At 38.6% G+C, this 22,812-nt stretch overlaps 1 protein-coding gene and 1 pseudogene across 3 annotated transcripts in view; both read left to right on the forward strand.

Annotated features, from left to right (window-relative positions):
- Positions 1 to 8,839: 8,839 nt before the first annotated feature.
- The window catches only part of MIGA1 (mitoguardin 1), an 89,042-nt gene continuing 75,069 nt past the window's right edge, over positions 8,840 to 22,812 (forward strand). Inside the window, exons 1-2 of one of the 3 annotated variants that reach the window (XM_024734659.1) lie at positions 8,840 to 9,262; positions 12,173 to 12,286. In XM_024734659.1, the coding sequence (XP_024590427.1) occupies positions 8,840 to 9,262; positions 12,173 to 12,286 (537 nt within the window). The remainder of the gene's footprint in view (positions 9,263 to 12,172; positions 12,287 to 22,812) is intronic. The other 2 variants (XM_024734657.1, XM_024734658.1) reach the window with 2 other exon arrangements.
- LOC112392738 (2-iminobutanoate/2-iminopropanoate deaminase pseudogene) lies at positions 17,554 to 17,986 on the forward strand (annotated as a pseudogene).

Genomic DNA, 22,812 nt, shown 5'->3' on the forward strand with positions numbered 1-22,812 from the left:
CATCTTTAGGATGCTTTATGTATGGTGTCATGTCATCTGCAAACAGTGACAGTTTTACTTCTTCTTTTCCAATTTGTTTTCCTCTTATATATTTTACTTCTCTGATTGCCATGGCTAGGACTTCCAAAACAATGTTGAATAACAGTGGTGAGACAGGACATCCTTGTCTTTTTGCTGATCTTAGAGGAAATGCTTTCAGTTTTTCACCATTGAGAATGATATTTGCTGTGGGTTTGTTATATATGGACTTTATTATGTTGAGGTAGGTTCCCTCTATGCCCACTTTCTGGAGAGTTTTTTTATCATAAATGGATGTTAAATTCTGTTAAAAGCTTTTTCTGCATCTATTGAGATGATCATATGGCTTTTATTCTTTAATTTGTTACTATGGTGTATCACATTGATTAATTTGCATATATTGAAGAATCCTTGCATCCCTGAGATAAATCCCATTTGATCACAGTGTATGATCCTTTTAATGTGTTGTTGGATTCTGTTTGCTAGTGTTTTGTTGAGGATTTTTGCATCTATATTCATCAGTGGTATTGGTCTGTAATTTTCTTTTTCTGTAGTATCTTTGTCTGGTTTTGGTATCAGGGTGATGGTGGCCTCATAAAATGAGTTTGGGTGTGTTCCTTCCGCTGCAATTTTTTGGAAGAGTTTGAGAAGGATGGATGTTAGCTCTTCTCTAAATGTTTGATAGAATTCACCTGTGAAGCCATCTGGTCCTGGACTTTTGTTTGTTGGAAGATTTTTAATCACAGTTTCATTTTCATTACTTGTGATTGGTTTGTTCATATTTTCCATTTCTTCCTGGTTCAGTCTTGGAAGCTTATACCTTTCTAAGAAATTTACCCATTTCTTCTAGGTTGTCCATTTTATTGGCATATAGTTGCTTGTTGTATTCTCTTCTGATGCTTTGTATTTCTGCGGTGTCGTAACTTCTCTGTTTTCATTTCTAATTTTATTGATTTGAGTCCTCTCCCTCTTTTTCTTTCTTTATTTTTTTTTTTTGTGTGGTATGCGGGCCTCTCACTGGTGTGGCCTCTCCCATTGCAGAGCACAGTCTCCGGACGCGCAGGCTCAGTGGCCATGGCTCACAGGCCCAGCCACTCCGCAGCATGTGGGATCTTCCCGGACCGGGGCATGAACCCGTGTCCCCTGCATCGGCAGGCGGACTCTCAACCACTGCTCCACCAGGGAAGCCCTCCCTCTTTTTCTTGATGAGCCTGACTAAAGGTTTATCAATTTTGTTTATCTTCTCAAAGAACCAGCTTTTAGTTTTATTGATCTTTGCTACTTTTTTCTTTGTTTCTATTTCATTTTCTTCTGATCTGATTATGATTTTTTTCCTTCTACTAACTTTGGGTTTTGTTTGTTCTTCTTTCTGTAGTTACTTTAGGTATAAGGTGAGATTGTTTACTTGAGATTTTTCTTGTTCCTTGAGGTAGGCTTGTATTGCTATAAACTTCCGTCTTAGAACTGCTTTTGCTGCATCCCATAGGTTTTGTATCATCCTGTTTTCATTGTCATTTGTCTCTAGGTATTTTTTGATTTCCTCTTTGATTTCTTTAGTGATCTCTTGGCTATTTAGTTACATATTGTTTAGCCTCCATGTGTTTGTGTTTTTTACATTTTTTCCCTGTAATTGATTTCTAATCTCATAGCGTTGTGTTTGGAAAAGATGCTTGGTATTATTTCTATTTTCTTAAATTTACCGAGGCTTGATTTGTGACCCAAGATGTTATCTATCCTGGAGAATATTCCCTGTGCAATGCAAAGAAAGTGTAATCTGCTGTTTTTGGATGGAATGTCCTATAAATTTCAATTAAATCTATCTTGTCTATTGTGTCATTTAAAGCTTTTGTTTCCTTATTAATTTTCTGTCTGGATGATTTATCCATTGGTGTAAGTGAGGTGCTAAAGTTCCCCACTATTACTGTGTTACTGTCGATTTCCTCTTTTATAGCTGTTAACAGTTCCATTATGATTAAGGTGCTCCTATGTTGGGTGCATATATATTTATAATTGCCATATCTTCTACTTACATTGGTCCCTTGATCATTATGTAGTGTCCTTCCTTGTAACATTCTTTATTTTAAAGTCTATTTTATCTGAGTATTGCTACTCCAGCTTTCTTTTGATTTCCATTTGCATGGAATATCTTTTTTCATCCCCTCACCTTCAGTCTGTATGTGTCCCTAGGTCTGAAGTGGGTCTCTTGTAGACAGCATATATATAGGTCTTGTTTTTGTATCTATTTAGTGAGCCTGTGTCTTTTGGTTGGAGCATTTAATCCATTCAAATTTAAGGTAATTTTTGATATGTACGTTCCTATTACCATTTTCTTAATGTAATGGGTTTGTCTTTGTCGGTCCTTTTCTGCTCTTGTGTTTCCCACTTAGAGAAGTTCCTTTAGCCTTTGTTGTGGAGCTGATTTGGTGGTGCTGAATTCTCTTAGCTTTTCCTGTTGTAAAACTTTTGATTTCAACATCGCATCTGAATGAGATCCTTGTCAGGTACAGTAATCTTGGTTGCAGGTTCCTAACTTTCATCACTTTAAATATATCGTGCCACTCTCTTCTGGCTTGTAGAGTTTCTGCTGAGAAACCAGCTGTTAACCTTATGGGTGTTCCCTTGTATGTTATTGGTCATTTTTCCCTTGTTGCTTTCAATAATTTGTCTTTAATTTTTGTCAATTTGATTACTGTGTGTCTTGGCGTGTTTCTCCTTGGGTTTATCCTTCCTGGGGCTCTTTGCGCTTCCTGGACTTCGGTGGCTATTTCCTTTCCCATGTTAGGAAAGTTTTCGACTATAATCTCTTCAAATATTTTCTTTGATAGGTTCCTTTCCTTCTCTTCTCTCCTTCTGGGACCCCTATAATTTGAATGTTGGTGTGTTTAACGTTGTCCCAGAGGTCTCTTAGGCTGTCTTCATTTCTTTTCATTCTTTTTTTCTTTATTCTGTTCCGTGGCAGTGAATTCCACCATTCTGTCTTCCAGGTCACTTCTCCGTTCTTCTGCCTCAGTTATTCTGCTATTGATTCTTTCTAGTGTATTTTTCTGTCAGTTATTGTATTGTTTATCTCTGTTTGTTTGTTCTTTAATTCTTCTAGGTGTTTGTCCTTTAATTTTTCTCGGTCTTTGTTAAACATTTCTTGCATCTTCTCAATCTTTGCCTCCATTGTTTTTCCGAGGTCCTGGATCATCTTCACTAGCATTATTCTGAATTCTTTTTCTGGAAGTTTACCTATCTCTACTTCATTTAGTTGTTTTTCGGGGGTTTTATCTTGTTCCTTCATCTGGTATAAAGTCCTCTGCCTTTTCACTTTGTCTGTCTTTCTGTGAATGTGGTTTTCCTTCCACAGGCTGCAGGATTGTAGTTCTTGCTTCTGCTGTCTGCCCTCTGGTGAATGAGGCTATCTAAGAGGCTTGTGCACACTACCTGATGGGAGGGACTGGTGGTGGGTTGAGCTGACTGTTGCTCTGGTGGGCAGAGCTCAGTAAAACTTTAATCTGCTTGTCTGCTGATGGGTGGGGCTGGGTTTCCTCCCTGTTGGGTGTTTGGCCTGAGGCGACCCAGCACAGGAGCCTACAAGCCCTTTGGTGGGGCTAATGGCAGACTCTGGGAGGGCTCACAGCAAGGAGTACTTCCCAGAACTTCTGCTGCCAGTGTCCTTGTCCCCACAGTGAGCCATCGCCACCCTGTCTCTGCAGGAGACCCTCCAACACTAGCAGGTAGGTCTGGTTCAGTCTCCTATGGGGTCACTGCTCCTTCCTCTGGGTCCTGATGCACACACTACTTTGTGTGTGCCCTCCAAGACTGGAGTCTCTCTTTCCCCCAGACCTGTCAATGTCCTGCATCAAATCCCACTAGCCTTCAAAGTCTGATCCTCTAGGAATTCCTTCTCCTGTTGCCGGACTCCCAGCTTGGGAAGCCTGACGTGGGGCTCAGAACCTTCACTCTACTGGGTGGACTTCTGTGGTATAAGTGTTCTCCCATTTGTGAGTCGCTCACCCAGCAGTTGTGGGATTTGATTTTATTGCGATTGCACCTCTCCTACCATCCCATTGCAGCTTCTCCTTTGTCTTTGGATGTGGCGTATCTTTTTTGGTGAGTTCCAGTGTCTTCCTTTTGATGACTGTTCAGCAGTTAATTGTGATTCTGGTGCTCTCGCAAGAGGGAGTGAGTGCACGTCCTTCTACTCCACCATCTTCATTTCTTTTCCCTAATGCTCTTTACTTTAAAGTAACTTTAGAATAAACTGGCTTACCTAAACTCTTAATAGAAAAACATCTGTGTTGTTTACACTTTATTTTACATTTTGATGTAAATACTTCCCAGTGGAACGCATGCCTCTTATTGGAGCAGCTTAGCATTTTGATAACTACTGAGGCAATGCAGGGAGAGCATGTGCTACATCAGTCTCTGGCCTCAGATCTCTAGGTTTTATCATTTTCACAATCTCTTTAAGCCTCGATTTTTTGACCTAAGAAATGGCAATAATAATTTTGGGGGGTAACAGCTTTATTGAGATACAATTCACATGCTATATAATTCATGTATTTAAAGTACACAATTGAATAAGTTTTAGCATATTCACAGATTTGCACAACTAGTACCACAATCTAAGTTTAGAACATCTCACTACCCCATACCCATTAGAAGTCCCATACCCTTTAAGGAGTCCCCTCCATTTCCTCTCAGCCCTTTGTGCCCTGGGTGGTCACTAACTTACTTTCTCAATAGATTTTCCTATTCTGGAGGTTCATGTAAACAAAATCATACAGGAACATAATCTTTTATGACTGGCTTCTTAACATGTTTTCAAGGTTTACCCATGTTGTAGCATGTATCAGTACTTCATTCCTTTTTATGCCCAAATAATATTCCATTATATGAATATACTACATTTTATTAATCCATTCATCAGTTGATAGACATTTGGGTTGCTTTCGTTTTTTAGCTATTATGCATAATGCTACTATGCACATTCATGTACAAATTTTTACTTCAATGTATGTTCTCATTTCTCTTGGTTATTGTCTAAGCGTAGAATTGCTGGGCCATGTGGTACTCTATGTTTAACATTCTGAGGAACTGAATCTGCAATATTTGGATGTATATGGAATAGATGTTCTAAATTAGCATCTAGAACAATACTCTGAGTTCTAGATGCCTTGGTTGGCTTAGTTCTGACTTGTAGAGGAGTCTTGTCAAACACTCTTGGGTGGGTGATAAGAACAAAGATACAAGGACCAGTATATGCCCTATGGCATTGTGTAGATTTAAAGGAGGTCTTGAGTTATTGCTGGGGACTCTGCAGGTTTTAGCAGTTAATGGAAACGGTAATTGGGTATATGAATTACCTAAAAGAATTCATTTACTTAGGTAATGTTATTGGTTTTAATTGTCAAAGTGCTAGACTTTGGTCAGGTTTAATGTTGTCACTTGATAAGCACTGTTTCCATCAATAATTAATGAAGTACACTGGTCATATATTGTCTCAGATGGACTGAGCAGTAATCCTAAATGTCTGAAATAAAATATCAGATATACCCAATCAGTGTAGTTAAATACGACTTCGGTGCTTTCTGCCTGTGCCCCACTCCTAAGAGCTGGCTCTTTTCTTATAGGTCCCTTTTATGTGTTCCTCAATGACTTCCCCTCCCCCTGCCTTGCTGGGCACTTTTCACTGTTTCATTTCCTAATACTTTGAAAAAATCTGTAGCTAACCTTTTATCAATAGATAGTCCTCTTAGCTCCTGATTTCAACATGTGACCTTTTAAGATAACTGAAGCCTGCTACATTCTATGGTGTTCACATGGTCTACAGGAAAACTTTTCTTGCAAGATTGCTAGTATAGGGCATTTCTGCTGCAGCCCTCTCTCTCTGCTCAGTCATCAAAGGCCTCTTTGGGTAGTTTGTTGCCTTTAGATTTTTCAGGTGACATAAACTACAGGGCACAGAGGTCAAATTGTCTGAATTTCTTAAAATTCTTTCACTTGGCTCAAGGTGGTGATAGGATGGAATAAGCACGTACCCTTCTCTCTCCACTCTTGGGGAAGAAGAATGAAAAAGGCACAGCACTCCAGAAAATTGTCTCCTGAGTATTTCCATTCTCAATCTTTTTTGATCAATTCTGCCACATCATTCCCCGGAGGTACATGAGGGCTAAGAGTTGCTAAATGGGCTGCCCTTTCTCATAGCATGCCCTATGTGGATGATTTAGCATTCTTTTTTAGAATGTTCAGGGCACTTGGCATCTATTTTCCTCAGCTTTGGAGCTTCTGCTGAAAGACATGGAAAAGTCCCACTTGATATGCCATATATCTTAGAAATATGTCCCAGGGAATGTTCTAAGTTCTTAACCATTTTTTGATGTCATTGGATTTTGATGTCAATGGATTCCATTGACATTCTGGTAAATCCTATGGACCCCTTTCTCAAAGTAATGTTTCTATGCATATAAAATAAAATATGTAGGATTACCAAGGAAACCAATTATATGGAAATAAGAGTTTTATCCTTGGATTCCACAGAAGTACAAGTAACCCAAGTTAAAAACTTATATAAGAATCTTAGGTGGGGAGGGATGAATGGGAGATTGGGATCGACATACACACCACCATATAAAATAGATAACTATGGGACTTCCCTGGTGGCACCGTTTTTAAGAATCTGCCTGCCGATGCATGGGACATGGGTTCGAGCCCTGGTCCAGGAAGATCCCACATGCCATGGAGCAACTAAGCCTGTGTGCCACAACTACTGAGTCTGCGTTCTAGAGCCCGCAAGCCACGAACCACAACTACTGAACCTGTGTGCCACAACTACTGAAGCCTGCGTGCCTAGAGCCCATGCTCCACAACAATTAAGCCCACACACCGCAACAAAGGGTAGCCCCCGCTCGCCGCAACTAGAGAAAGCCCACACACAGCAAGGAAGACCCAACGCAGCCATAAATAAACAAATAAATTTATTTAAAAAAAGAGGATATATGTATATGTATAACTGACTCACTTTGCTGTACAGCAGAAAGTAACACAACATTGTAAATCAACTATAATCCAATAAAATTTTTTTAATCCTAGAAAAATACCTATATAAGATTCTTAGTGCTTTACAGGTATTATTACATTTCTCTTCTCAACATCCCAATGAGGAAACTGAGGCATAATGAGGGTTAGTACCTTGCCTAAGACCATGCACCTAGTAAGTGGCAGAGAAAGAATTCAAACCGTGGCAATCTGACTCCACAGTATTGTTCAATACTATGCAGACAGGATACCCAAATTCACTAATGGTTGATGTAGCAAGTACCTCAGTATTTGAACAATAACAACAACTAATATTATTTCATGAATTCCACTTCCTGGTTTGGTGAGCACTACATGATGACTTTGGTTATCTGGGGGAGGATCAGACCTTTAGAATTAATCCAAGTGCCATTTTTTTTCCTGGGCCAGGATAGCAGAAGAGATCAAAGATATCAATGTTCAAATATAAGACTGTGTCCATCTGTTGCTAACATCCACATGGATCACCCTGTCCTATGGTTTAAGCTACTATTTGTTCAGTTTTCTTTTGCTTCTGGCTAACAGCATCCTACCTGATATATTCAATAATGACTAAGATTGAATATTCTGGTAACCCAGGAGAAGGGAGGCTTGGAGCAAATTACACTGATTTAGCAAAATAAATAAAATCTGATAGTTCTTATTCTCCTGTTAAAGAGTAAAATCCATACCCAGTGTGTAATAATATCTTTCTCATAATGGTTATTGTGGAATTAAAGGAGAGAGTGTTCATAGGAAAGTTGCTTTAAGTGGGAGTCATCATTATTACTGTTCTTCCCATTAGGCTGAACGTTTGGAAGTTGTGGGAAATAGGGAGGAGGCACAGACAGGAGATGGAGGAATAAACAAACATAGCCTTATAAATTCCAGGTTCTTCAAGTGTCAAGAGCACTGTTCACAAGCGCACAATACTTTCACACACAACTCAGTCTGTGTATTTTTAGCTATTGTTCATCCGGTAACATCAGACACTGGCATTACCATTCTCCCTACTTTCCGTTTCACTAAATGGGAATTTCGAACACTACCAGAAAAGACTGTTCATTCTTGATTCTTAGATAGGAATAGTAGCATGTGCTCTCATGTTTTAGCAATCCTTACAAAATTATTTTGGCTTTTCACCACAAATATGCTCAGAAATTGGAATTTTAAAATCTGCAGTTCTGATGGAATGTTTTGGCTCAGGACTGCACATAGAAACAGCATGTTGTTTTCTGTTGTTCTCCCTCCCACCCTATTAGTTTACTGTGTATTAGACAGAACCTCGGAGCTGTGAATACATTGCCTAACCCCTCAGAGTTGACCATATTCACATATTATTTGGTAGCCTAATTCAGTAGGAAATGTGGAGAAAAGCTAAAGAGGAATTGAAATCAATAATAACTTCATCATTACTACAGGATTGGAATACCTCAACATTAATTTGTTTGGGGGCTGAGCGTCTATATTAGTTCTTAATCTGGGACCTGTGTATTGGTTTTGGGCATCTAACCTCATATATATATATACACACACACACACACACACACACACAATTTTTTCTTTTAATAGTATGTGAGTGTAATTTTTAACACTGTATTTAAATGACATATGGGGAAAAGGCCCCATAGTTTTCACCAGATTCATAGTATGGTCCTAGAGCCCTCAAATGGTTACGAACTAGGATGCTAGCTCTTGACAGCACTGTAAGAGGATGCAATTCTTCCATTCTATATTTTACGTCTATCTGGCAGGGCGAGAGCCTCTACCCTCAACAAAAATGGCGGGAGCTGCTTCACACGTAGCCCCTCACGCAGAAAGGCTAGGAGGTCCCCGCGACTTTCTCTCCACCTTCCCACTCCTGACCCCGGAAGGACTTCGCCCCCGGGGTCGGCCTGCGGCTCGCTGCGGCGGGGAAGTAGGCGTGGGCAGGCTACACTTACCCTGGAGCGCCAGGTACGGGGATGGAGCAGGCGGGCGGAGGGTCGGGTGGGGTCGCAGCGGACAAGGGATAGAGGCTGCTGGGCAGGCAAGAGCGCCAGCCTGCGACCTCTGGACTCCGAGTGCGGGTGGAAGAACAGAAAGCCGGAGGGAGGCCCGCCCGGGACCGCTGAATCAGGGTGGGCTGGCGACCGCTTGGAGCCGGAGCGAGGGTCGGTCGGGGCGGCTGAACCGAGAGGGAGCCCCTTTCCCGGTCCTCTTGGTAAAGAAAAAGGAAGCCCTCAGAGGAGAGCGCGGTGGGGGTGAGGGAGACCTGAGGGAGGGGCAGCTAGTGTGGTACAAGTTCCTGCAAGAATGTCAGTGGTTTGAGCAGGGAGTGGTTTTTGGATGTGGAAGATTACGCTTTCCTTGAAGATGCTTTCCGAGAATAATTTAGCATCGGGAGGTTTGTGGCGTTAGAGGCCTTCTGTAAATAAAGTTGTTCAACTTTTATTTTCTGGAGGGAGGACTCCAAAAGGTCTTGCTCATGCACAGACCTTTATTTTTTATCATTATTGCAAGTAAGCATTTTTTGCTGTATTTCAAGGATCTTCTCAGATTTCGGTTGTATAGATTATCAAAATTTTGTGGATATTTCAGACTTTCATTCTTGCTTGGATTATAAAGTCCAATTTTAGGGTATTTAAGAAACAAATTCTATTTATGACACTTATTTTTAACTCTCTCGTGGTTAGAATGGAGAGAAGCGAGTAATATTACAGAGTATAATATTTTTAGTGATGTTTTAGACCCCCCCTCTCGAAATTCGAATAATCATGAAACTGCCTTCATGTTTTTTAAAATGAATATTTATGAAAGCAACTGAAATGACCAGTTTTTAAAAGCTATTCAGTTATTAATGATTAAATTTGGAATCACTTCCTCAGTGATTTTAAATGAAAGGGAATGAGGTGGTTAGAATGCAAAAATAGAAATTTGTCAGAATTCTTTTAAGAAAACCCCTGCAGCAAATTGAAGTGATTGCTTTATTTTCTTTCTCCTCTGCTTAAAAATCTGGAACTCTGTTACGGAGAAAATCACTTTGGGTGAATTACTCTCAGTATCTTTTTTTTTTTTTTTAATTTTTAATTCAATAGGACAGATAGCTTTAATGATCCAGAATCTATTTTGTTACCAAAAATGTTTCTCTAAAAGAAATTGTCAGGTTTTTTGGGGTTTTTTTTTTGAGGGGGGGATAAATGTGCTTCCCCTCCTTTTTTTTGTGTAACATTTCAAAAAAGAAGTACATGTAGGCACTTAAACAATCAAATATTACAGAAGCACTTATAATGAAAAACAGTGGTTCCCTGCCCAGCCTCCCAACATCCCTAGTCTCATTCCTCAGAAGTCTATTTTTCACTTGTTTAACTGTTTCTTCATGATTTCCTTTGTATTTCTGAATAATATGTCTCTATCACAGTTTGTTGGTTAGAATAAATGTACTTCAATTAGAACTAATTACACTGAGCTGAAATATTCTAATTAGAATATGAGTGAGGGGGAATTAAGTTTATACTCCTTGAGTGTCCCTAATAGGGAAAAGGTAAATGGTCAGTAGCAGTAACTCACCTTAAGAAGTATTACTGTGCTTGATGTGAAAGGAAACTACTACTTAATCAGTAGTTTTTTGTTTTTGTTGTTGTTTTTTTTTCCGGTACGCGGGCCTCTCACTGCTGTGGCCTCTCCCGTTGCGGAGCACAGGCTCCGGACGCGCAGGCCCAGCGGCCATGGCTCACGGGCCCAGCCGCTCCGCGGCACATGGGATCTTCCCGGAGCGGGGCACGAACTTGCGTCCCCTGCATCGGCAGGCGAACTCTCAACCACTGCGCCACCAGGGAAGCTCTTAATCAGTAGTTTTGATAGTTGTCCGAAAAAAAAAAACAAAAAAAACGGGGCTTATTAACGGAAGGGATTAGTCTACTAGAGTTTAGAAAAAGAGAGCAGAGATATATGCAGAAATAAAGGACTTAAAGTATAGCAAATAAGTTTTTATAGAGGGATTGTTGGTAGTTTCTGTTTTCTCTTTGGTAGTTTGTACAGCACTCTGCAAGGGAAAGAAGTATTGAATTCGGTAGGCCTAAACATTCTGGCTAGTGGGGAAGCCTACTCTTGTACACCAGAAACAGTTCTCAGGCTCTTTCCCAGCTTGTATGAAATATTCCTTAGGGTCCATTAATTTTGTGCTCACCACACAGCCTTTTATACTTAATTCAACTCCCTGCAATGTCTTATTTCAGAAAGGGTATGTTTCGATAGCATATAAAGGTATTCTTTCACTAGATAGTGTACTTCCTTATTATAAATAAGCAAATTTGTAAACTAATTTATATTAATACTCTGTGAATTTGTTTAGTGTGTATCCAGCTGGGTACACTGATAAAATTGAGTTTCTGGCTCTACAAAGCATAGACCCAGACCCTGAACCATCATGTTTCTGTCAGTGTTGTGCTACCTTTAAGGGCCTCTCTCAGTGATGACTGCCTTCTCTGTGGACAACTGATGTTTCTTTCTTTGGTTTCAATAGAAATAGGCATTCAAACAATATTAAAATTTCGTAGCATGTATGTCATTTCTTTCAAGAGCTTTAAAATGGGATAGTAGGATCAACTATATTCCAATATAAAATAAAAATTTTTCTAAAACGGGACAGTAGGAGAATAAATGCATGAGTTCTGAAGTTCAGTGAGCCCTGAGGTTCATTTTTAGCCCCTAGAGTCAAGATTCCAATCAGATTTCTTTCAGTACCTGCCCCCACCCAATGCTGTTATTGGAAGGAAATAAGTGGGAAGAAAAATATTTTAAATTACTATTTAATAGCTGAAACATTTATTTAACCAGAAAAGAGAGAATCTAGAACCTGCAGTTTTCTAAGGAAAATTTACTACTTGAACTCAAAATTGAAATCTAACTCATTTTCTTTTTGGTTACTTTGGTGATTAATAAACTTTTAGCTCAAGTAAATTTGGCTCAGAATGTTATTTTCTTCAGGTTAGTGTGCAAAAAAGACAGCTGTTTAATTAAGTGCAAAAAAGAAAGCTGTTTAAAAAGAGTTAAAATTTCAATTTGTATCTTTCATTTGTAAAATAACCAGAAATCTTTGTGGCTAATATATTTTTTGTTTCATTTATTGAAGATTAGAAGAGGAGTCATGTCAGAAGAAACAGTAAGTGAATCACAGTTTTCCCTGAGGACAGCAGCACTAAGAGTGTTTGATCTTCCTCTGTCTTGGTACTATTCTCTCTGCCAGGTAAAAAAAAAAAAAAAAAAAAAATGAAATATGAAGTTGAATAATAAGTCTGTTACTCAGAGCGTATTGTGTTTACAGTATTTACATTTCATTTGGGGTTTTAAATGCTTCAAAGTGTTTATTAAAGAAGTTTAAAACTTACTTGGTTTTTATTTCACGTTTTTTTTTTGTTATCATATTCATAACTCTTAAAAGGAGATTGTATTACTTTAAAAAAAATCTTCCTACCTTAAGTGAATTTACAGTCTATTACAGTTATTTTCAGAGAATTATGTTATTCAGATAGGCTTGTTCTCACTATTACAGTCCTTTAATTTTAACTTTATTTTATTGTGGTAAAATATATGTAACATAAAATTTACCATTTTAGGGCTTCCCTGGTGGCGCAGTGTTTGAGAGTCCGCCTGCCGATGCAGGGGACACGGGTTTGTGCCCCAGTCCGGGAAGATCCCACGTGCCGCGGAGCGGCTGGGCCCGTGAGCCATGGCCGCTGAGCCTGCGCGTCCAGAGCCTGTGCTCCGCAACGGGAGAGGCCACAACAGTGAGAGGCCCGCGTACCGCAAAAAAAAAAAAAATTTACCATTTTAACCATTTTTAAATGTGCAGTTCAGTAGCATGTGATACATTGACACTATTGTGCAACCAATCTTGAGAACTCTTTTCATCTTGCAAAACTGGAACTCTGGAGCCACTAAACAGCAATTCTTTATTCCTGCTCCCACCTGCTACTGGCAACCACCATTCTCTATTCTGTCTCTATGGATTTGATTTGACTACTCTAGGTACCTCATAAGTGGAGTTACATAGTATTTGCCTTTTTGTGACTGGCTTACTTCACTTAGCAAAATGTTTTCAAGGTTCATCCATGTTGTAGCATGTGTCAGAATTCCCTCTTTTTCCCCAAGTTGGATAACATTTGATTTTATGAATATACCACATTTTGTTTATTCATTCATTCATTGCTGGAACTTGGGTTGCTTCTACCTTTTGGCTTTTGTGAATAATGCTGCTGTGAACATGACTGTACAAGTATCTATTCAGATTCCTGCTTTCAGTTATTTTGGGTATATACCCAGAAGTGAAATTTCTGCATCATATGGTAATTCTATTTTTAATTTTTTGAGGAATTGCCATACTGTTTATAATAGTAGTTGCACCATTTTTTATTTCTACCAGCACCGCACAAGGGTTCCAATTTCTTTACATCCTTGCCAACACTTGTTTTCTGTTTTTTTAATAGTAGCCACTCATGGTAGTGAGTTGGTATCTCATCGTGGTTTTGATTTGCATTTCCCTAATTAGTCATGTTGAGCATCTTTTCACGTGCTTACTATCCATTCGTGTATCTTATATAGAAACATAGAAGCTGCATGGCCTGCAGGATCCTAGTTCCCTGACCAGGGATTGAACTCAGGCCCCAGCAGTGAAAGCACTGAGTCCTAAGCACTGGACCACCAGGGAATTCCCAATCCTTATATATATATATGTACGTATTTTTTTTTTTTATTGCCGTACGCGGGCCTCTCACTACTGTGGCCTCTCCCGCTGCGGAGCACAGGCTCCAGTTGTGCAGGCTCAGCGGCCATGGCTCACGGGCCCAGCTGCTCCGCGGCATGTGGGATCTTCCCGGACCAGGGCACGAACCCGCGTCGCCTGCATCGGCAGGCAGACTCTCAACCACTGCGCCACGCAGGAAGCCCATTTTTAAATATTTTTTAAAAATAAAATTTATTTATTTATTTTTTTGGCTGCATTGGGTCTTTGTTGCTGCACACAGGCTTTCTCTGGTTGCTGCGAGCAGGGGCTACTCCTTGTTGCGGTGCGTGGGCTTCTCATTGCAGTGGCTTCTCTTGTTGCGGAGCACGGGCTCTAGGTGCATGGGATTTAGTAGTTGTGTCTCGCAGGCTCCGGAGTGCAGGCTCAGTAGTTGTGGCGCATGGGCTTAGTTGCTCCGTGGCATGTGGGATCTTCCCGGATCAGGGCTCGAACTCGTGTCCCCTGCATTGGTAGGTGGATTCTTAACCACTGTGCCACCAGGGAAATCCCTCCTGTTATTTTTAATATATGCTTCTAATGCAGTTTACACTCCATTGTAGTAAATAAAAAGATACGTATGGAAAGTAGCATTTATTTCACTAAACTTAAACATTGAATTTCATCAAATCTAAGATGATCATTTTTCACATTTCAACATTTCTAAAACTTCCTTGCATCTTAAAAGGAATAGTACCTTAGATTGATAAAATATAGTATAATTTTATTTTATTTTTCTCTCTTTTTCTTTTTTTCACCATGCCACACAGCATGTGGGATCTTAGTTTCCCAACCACTTCCCCCACCTTAGTTCCCCCATCTTAGATCCCTGTGGATTGGATCCACGCCCCGTTCTGTGGAAGTGTGGAGTCTTAACCACTGGACTGCTGGGGAAGTCCCCTAGTATAATTTTATATAGGCGAGGATGTTACACAGATAAGATGTATGAGAATAATACTAGTTAGTATTCACTATGTTTAAGACATTAGTTAGGTCATTTTTACATATGATGTCTCTAATCCTTAAAATAACCCTGGAATTTCTGTATCATCTCCATTTTACAAACTGGCAGCTTTTTAACAGCTTAATTAACTTGTCTAAAATTGCATATATTATATGGGATTTGAACTTGCATTTCTTTGATCCCGAAATCCATTTTCTCTCTCTTTCTTTCTTTTCCTTTTTAGGATTACATGATTAAAAGAAAATTTGAAAAATACAGAAAAGAATTAAAGAGAAAATAAAAATTGCCAACAACCCCTCTATAAAAGTTTATTGGCTGTACTTTACTTAGGTCTTTTATTTCTGCATATATCTCTCTGCTTCCCAATCCCTCCCCACCCCACCACTCTGTCCCCCTAATTTGAGATTATAAAGTTGTATATTTTGAGCATTTTCTCTGTCATTAAAAATGCTTTATAAGTATAGGTGTACTATAGTTTATTGAATATTTCTCTATTTTTGAGTTTTTGGGTTGTTTCAGCAGTTCATTATTTATATTTAAATCTTTGTCCAATTTTTAGATTTTTATTAAGGTAGATTCCTAGAGATGAAAATATTGAGTCTAAGTGTTTGGTATTTATTCTTTTATTCATTTATGTTATCACACCATGTGGATGACATTTAAAAAGACCAGCAACAGGACATAGCAGCACCCACTGTGTGTAAAACACTGTGTTAGAGATTTTATATTGGTTACATTTACAAACTCTTTAATCCTTACAATGATTCTAAAGTAATATTATTCTTTAAAATTTATTATTTGAATAGCTATTACATTTACATGGTTCAAAAAACAAAACTACACACACACATATACACACGTACATACATGGAGATGTTTTCTCTCAATTCCTATCCACTTCTATAGGTAACCGTTTAGATTACTTGAATATCTTTCAAGGTTTCTTTATTCAGATATCAGCAAAAGCAATTATATTTTCCTTCCTTCCTTTCTTCCTTCCTTCCTTCCTTCCTTCCTTCCTTCCTTCCTTCCTATTAGTTGCCCCATGGCACGTGGGATCTTAGGTCCCCAACCAGGGATCAAACCCGGGTGCCCTGCATTGGAAGGTGGATTCTTAACCACTGGACCACCAGGGAAGTCCTATATTCTGTTTTTTAAAAAATATTTATTTATTTATGGCTGTGTTGGGTCTTCATTGCTGTGCGCGGACATTCTCCAGTTGCAGCAAGCAGGGGCTACTCTTCGTTGTGCATGGGCTTCTCTTGTTGCAGAGCACAGGCCCTAGGAGCGCGGGCTCAGTAGTTGTGGCTCATGGGCTCTAGAGTGCAGGCTCTGTAGTTGTGGCGCATGGGCTTAGTTGCTCCACAACATGTGGGATCTTCCCAGACCAGGGCTCGAACCCATGTCCCCTGCATTGGCAGGCGGATTCTTAACCACTGCGCCACCAGGGAAGTCCCAATTATATATTCTTATTTTCTCTTTCTTATAGAAGGTATCATACTACTTATGTTCTTGCTTTTTTTATACTTAAAACATTTCCTGGAGATTTTTCCATATTAATGTATGTAGTTTTTTGTTTTTGTTTTTATTCCTACAGCTACATGATGTTTCTGTATATGGACATTTGGCTTGCTTCTGATCTTGTTCATTACAAGCAATGCTATAATGAATAAGCTTGATATACTTCAATTCACATAGGTACAGGTATAGGATAAACTTTTAGACTTTGGATTTCTGGGTCAAAGAGTAAATGTATTTAAATTTTGATGGATGTTGTTAAATTTCCTTCCATAAGGATAGTATTGTTTTGCACTCCCCAAAGCTTTGGGATTTTTGCCAATTATTTTTGTGTGTTTTGTCCACACTGATTCTACTATACAACCTGCTTTTCAATCCTAAGAATAATTTTCTGAGGCCAGGACTATTGTCCACATTCTTCCATGGAATATTTTTTAAAAAAATAATATAAGGAATCATTGCAAGTAAACTTAAGGATACATCCTCTACTCTCAGTCATAGTATTGAGCATCCAAAACTCTTTCCATGTTATGAAATGCACTAAGGTGGGTCAGCAACCTACAGGCTATGGGCCAAATCCTGGCCGCTGCCTGTTTTTACAAGTAAAGTTTTATTGGAACACAGCCATGCTCATTTGTTAATGTATTATCTGTAACTGATTTTGTGCTACAACAGCAGTGTTCAGTGGTTGCAATAGAGACCGTATGTTCCACAAGCCTAAAATAATTTACCTGGCCTTTACCAAAAAAGTTGTTGGCCCTGTACTAAGAGAGTAAGCTATAGTTTGAATAACCTCAAAGGACCAAGAAAAGACCAAGGAAAAGCTCAGAGTTCTTGTTCAGACAGTTCTGTAGCTTTAAATAGTTTTGTTGATTCTCCAAATTCAGAGTGTTATATGGAAAAGACTAAGAATTAACTAAGCACTTAAAAAATAAAAATCTCTCTAAATGTAGTGTGGTATCTTGAGTTGGCCTTAGAATAGAAAAAGAACATTAGTGGGAAAACTGGTAAAATCAGAACATATAGTTTAGTTAATACTGTACTAATGTTAATTTCTCAGTTTTGACAAGAGTACTATGGTTATGTAGGATGTTACTATCAGAGAAAAACTGAGTGATATGGGAACTTTCTCTATTATCTTTGCAACTTTTCTGTAAATTTAAACTTATTTCAGAGACCCGTGAGATGCAAGTAGGAGCAGTGTACAGGGTAGTTGTCTCTGAGGGGTGGCAAGGGAAAAGGATTAATAACCATGTCGTCTTTGATCAGAAAGGTGATCAAGCACCGCGAAAGCCCCAGCGGCCATTGGTCCCTACAGTCAGGCTGTGTTAGTCGACAGGACCATTTACATTTCAGGACAGCTAGGCATGGATCCTGCAAGTGGACATCTTGTGCCAGGAGGGGTGGCAGAAGAGGCTAAACCAGCTCTTCCAAACATGGGTGAAATTCTGAAAGCAGCAGGCTATGACTTCACGAATGTGGTAAAAACAACTGTTTTGCTGGCTGACATAAATGACTTCAATACTGTCAGTGACATCTACAAACAATATTTCCAGAGTAGTTTTCCTGCAAGAGCTGCTTACCAGGTTGCTGCTTTGCCCAAAGGAGGCCGTGTTGAGATTGAAGCAGTAGCTGTCCAAGGACCTTGTGACAGCATCACTCTAAGTGGGCCCAGTGTTACTTAGTCTGGAATTTTAATAATGTTTTTAAATTAATGTCTTAATTTTTACAGTCTTTGTTGGAAAGTGTAAGGTTGACTGAAATATCTGAAGTTATTATGGAAATACCATATAATAAGGGGAATTGAACATGAGTTGAAGATTAATGATGAATCTAGTTACTGAAGTTATAAATTACACTTCTATAACACTCATATTACTGGATGTGGGAAAAGAGACACACATTACATAGTTACTCAGAAAAATAAAAGTAAAGGGAAATAACATGTAGGAAAGATGAGTTACTATTTCTGAGAAATAATACAGAGCACACCTAATTCAGTTCAACTATTAATTTAATGATGTGAAATATTCAGTTTTCATGTCAGATACATGATTCTGCTTTTACTTGAGTAAAATTATTTAAGTTTGAATGTTAGAGGTAAAGGAGAAGAAACTGGACCAAATTTTATATAGATAATATTTTTCTAATGGAAATAAAATAGCATGCAGATTTTAAAAACTAAATAAAATAATATCAAAATAAGTTGTTTAAAAAATTTTTTTAAATTAAAATAATAAGAGCGCATATTTTTGGAATGTGTACTATGTGTCAGATATAACTTTACGTATGTTATCTCCTTTCACAACAACCCTGTGAGGAAGATGGTATTATTCTCATTTGTCCAAAGGTCACAGTTAGCATATGACATGTGTGTTCAAGTTACCAGAGAGATTCATTCAAACTATGTTTATTGAGTATCTACTCTGTTTCAGTTGATATAAAGTGGTGAACAAGATCTAGATATAATCCCTGGCGTTATTGAGCTTAGAACTTCAGTAACGCTCTTAAGAGTCCCCCTGCCAAAAAAAAAAAAAAAGGAGTGTTAAGTACTGTGTTAGTGGAATAGATCAACTTAGTTCTAGTTAGAACTTCATGCTGAATAAAGGGAAATAGGTTATTGGAGCAGGAGACTTGTGTGTGACTAAATAGCTATTCTGTCTCCAGAGAACATTAGATGACGGGGGAAACTTGACAAGAACATTAAACAATGGCATCGGGTTATGGAGTGGGGAGGATTGTGAAATCTGAGCACCAGGAACAGTGTCTTATTCCTTTCTTTGTATTCTCAGTGTTTGGCCCATAAGTTGGTACTCAGTTCATGTTGAATGAATAGGACACATGTCTGGTTTCCATTTTGTCTGGGGGTAAGGAACTGTATCACCTCGAAAAGCCCCTCAGAATTTGGGATTCAGAGATGCAGTATTTTCAGTGTTCCAGGCAATGATAATAGGAAGTAATTGACTTTCCTCTAGGGAAGAAAGAAGTAACAAACTGAGAAGTGATAGGCAGGAGTAATAGAGACTTTCAAACCTTGTGTCATCTAGATTACCTGTGATAAAAATCTTTTCCTGGGAAATTTACCTTATTTTTGTCATGGAAAGGTTTCTTTTTTCATGAGATTAGGACTGTAAGTTGTAATGGGTCTTTTATGTAAAAATAATATTTAACATATACGCAGAACTTGGATCTTAATAAAAGTGAATTGATTTATATTGTATTTGAATTCATATTAAAAAAAGCATGTTATATTTCTGACAGTGGTTTTAATTTTGTATTTATGTCTCCTAATAGTTCTCTAACTTCAGTGCCCTAAGATATAGCAGAACTGACAATTTAAGAACATGTGATCACTTAGTTATGGCTGGGCCTGTGTTAATGGATTATTTTCTTTCTTTCCTTTATTTTTTCTTTTTTTTGGCTGCACCACATGGCTTATGGGATCTCAGTTCCCTGAGGAGGGATTGAAACCAGGCCACAGCAGTGAAAGTGCCGCATCCTAACCACTAGTCCACCAGGGAACTCCCAATAGATTATTTTCTTTAGTTGAGGTCTTGATTTTGTTATCTTACGTTTGCTTATTCAGTAAATACTAATTTTTATATTTGATCTAAGAAACATTTTTTGGGGGTAATGAAGTTAAGGCAGTTCATAAAATATAATGAAAAGTAAGGTGTTCTTAATAATAGTGCTATTTTTTAGGATTTATTTTATTATTGGTTGTTTAGCATCCAAATTCCAGGAACTGTTTTGTTTTGTTTTGTTTTGTTTTTTTCCCCTGAATCTCATTTGGTTGCAGTGAACACTGGAGCTATGGTTCCAGAGGGAAAAACATAGAAATGGAAAGAAACAAATATTTGGCAATTCCTTTATGGATACATTACTGAAGAGAATAATTCTTACAGTTTGCAAAAGGAAAAAATCTGAGGCAACATTGGAATGTTCCAATTTTCCATGATAGTTTTGGAAGAAATTAAATGGATTTGAAAGAAAAGTAGAGTAAGAATAGTTCTAAATTTTTGTTAGATTACAGTCACTGAGGCCAAATAATAATGGCAAGTGGAAGTAAATAATTTCTGGTATACCAAAAAATGAGCAATTATTTGGGATTTATGTGTAGAACCAAGATGTTATTTTTTTATTTATTTAGTTTAAAATTTCTATTTATTATTTATTTTTGGCTGCATTGGGTCTTTGTTGCTGTGTGTGGGCTTTCTCTAGTTGTGGTGAGTGAGGGCTACTCCTTGTTGCGGCGCACGAGCTTCTCATTGCAGTGGCTCCTCTTGTTGCGGAGCACAGGCTCTAGGTGCATGGGCTTCAGCAGTTGTGGCACGTGGGCTTCAGTAGTTGTGGCTTGCGGGTTTTAGAGCGCAGGCTCAGTAGTTGTGGTGAACGGGCTTAGTTGCTCCATGGCATGTGGGATCTTCCCGGACCAGGGCTTGAACCCGTGTCCCTTGCATTGGCAGGTGGGTTCTTAACCACTGCACCACCAGGGAAGTCCCGAAGATGTTATTTTTCAAAAACAGCTTTATTGAGGTAAAATTGACACACATTAAACTATACGTGTTTAAAGAATACAATTTAAGTTTTAACATATATGTGTATATGCCTGTGAAATCCTTGCCACAGTCAGGGTAATAAACATACCTATGATCTCTAAAAGTCTATCATTCCCTTTTGTAATCTCTGCCTTTGCATCTTCCTGTCCAACTCCCCTCCCCCACTTTTCCAGGCAAGCACTGATCTGCTTTTTGTCACTATAGATTAGTTTGCATTTTCTAGAATTTTGTATAAATGGAATCATACAGTATGTACACAGGCTCTGGACGCGCAGGCTCAGCGACCATGGCTCACGGGCCCAGCCGCTCCGCGGCATGTGGGATCTTCCCTGACTGGGACACAAACCCGTGTCCCCTGCATCGGCAGGCAGACTCTCAACCACTGCACCACCAGGGCAGCCCAACCTAATTATTTTGAAATATATGCATGTTGCATGTATCAGTAGTCAGTTCTTTTTTTATTACTGAACAATATTCCATTGTATGGATATACCACAGTTTGTTCAGCTATTCACCTGCGATGGACTTTTGGGTGTCCTGTTTTTTCTTTTTTTTAAAAAAAACTTATACATAAAGCTGCTAAGAACATTTCTGTACTAGTCTTTGTATGAACATATGGTTTCACTTCCTTGGGTGAATACTTAGGAGAGGAATGACTGACTCATAAGTAGGTATATGTTTAATTTTTTAAGAAAATGCCAGACTTCTTCCAAAGTGGTTATACCATTGGTATGGACAGTCTTTTTAATTTTTGCCATTCTAAAATAGGTGTGTAGTGGAATCTCACTGTGGTTTTAATTTGCATTTCCCTAATGACCAGTAGTGTTGAATGTGCTTTCATGTGCTTATTTTCTATCTGTTTATTTTCTTTGTTGATGTGTCTGTTCAAAGCTTTTGCCCATTTTTAAAAATTTATTTATTTATTTTTAACATCTTTATTGGAGTATAATTGCTTTATAATGGTGTGTTCGTTTCTGCTTTATAACAAATTGAATCAGCTATACATATACATATGTCTCCATACTTTGCTCATTTTTAAATTGGGATTTTTGTTTTCTTATTATGTTTGGAGAATTCTTTATATACCCTAGATACAATTCCTTTGTTAGATAGATGATTGGCAGCAATTTTCTCCTAATTCGTGGATTGTCTTTTCATTCTCTTAACAGTGCCTTTTATTTATTTATTTGTTTTGTTTTGTTTTTTTGTTTGTTTTTTTTTAACATCTTTATTGGAGTATAATTGCTTTACTATGGTGTGTTAGCTTCTGCTTTTTAACAGAGTAAGTCAGTTATACATATACATATGTTCCCATATCTCTTCCCTCTTGCGTCTCCCTCCCTCCCACCCTTCCTATCCCACCTCTCTAGGTGGTCACAAAGGACCGAGCTGATCTCCCTGTGCCATGCGGCCGCTTCCCACTAGCTAGCTATTTTATGTTTGTTAGTGTATATATGTCCATGCCAGTCTCACTTTGTCACAGCTTACCCTTCCCCCTCCCCATATCCTCAAGTCCATTCTCTAGTAGGTCTGTGCCTTTATTTCCGTCTTACCCCTAGGTTCTTCATGACCTTTTTTTTTTTTCCTTAGATTCCATATATATGTGTTAGCATACGGTATTTGTTTTTCTCTTTCTGACTTACTTCACTCTGTATGACATCCACCTAGACTCTAGGTCCATCCACCTCACTACAGATAACTCAGTTTCATTTCTTTTTATGGCTGAATAATATTCCATTGTATATATGTGCCACATCTTCTTTATCCATTCATCCAATGATGGACATGTAGGTTGCTTCCATCTCCTGGCTATAGTAAATAGAGCTGCAATGAACATTTTGGTACATGACTCTTTTTGAATTATGGTTTTCTCAGGATATATGCCCAGTAGTGGGATTGCTGGGTCGTATGGTAGTTCTATTTGTAGTTTTTTAAGGAACCTCCATACTGTT

This window comes from Neophocaena asiaeorientalis, unplaced genomic scaffold (genome assembly GCF_003031525.2).
Source record: "Neophocaena asiaeorientalis asiaeorientalis breed wild unplaced genomic scaffold, Neophocaena_asiaeorientalis_V1.1 scaffold15, whole genome shotgun sequence".
Classification (NCBI taxonomy): Eukaryota; Metazoa; Chordata; class Mammalia; order Artiodactyla; family Phocoenidae; genus Neophocaena; species Neophocaena asiaeorientalis.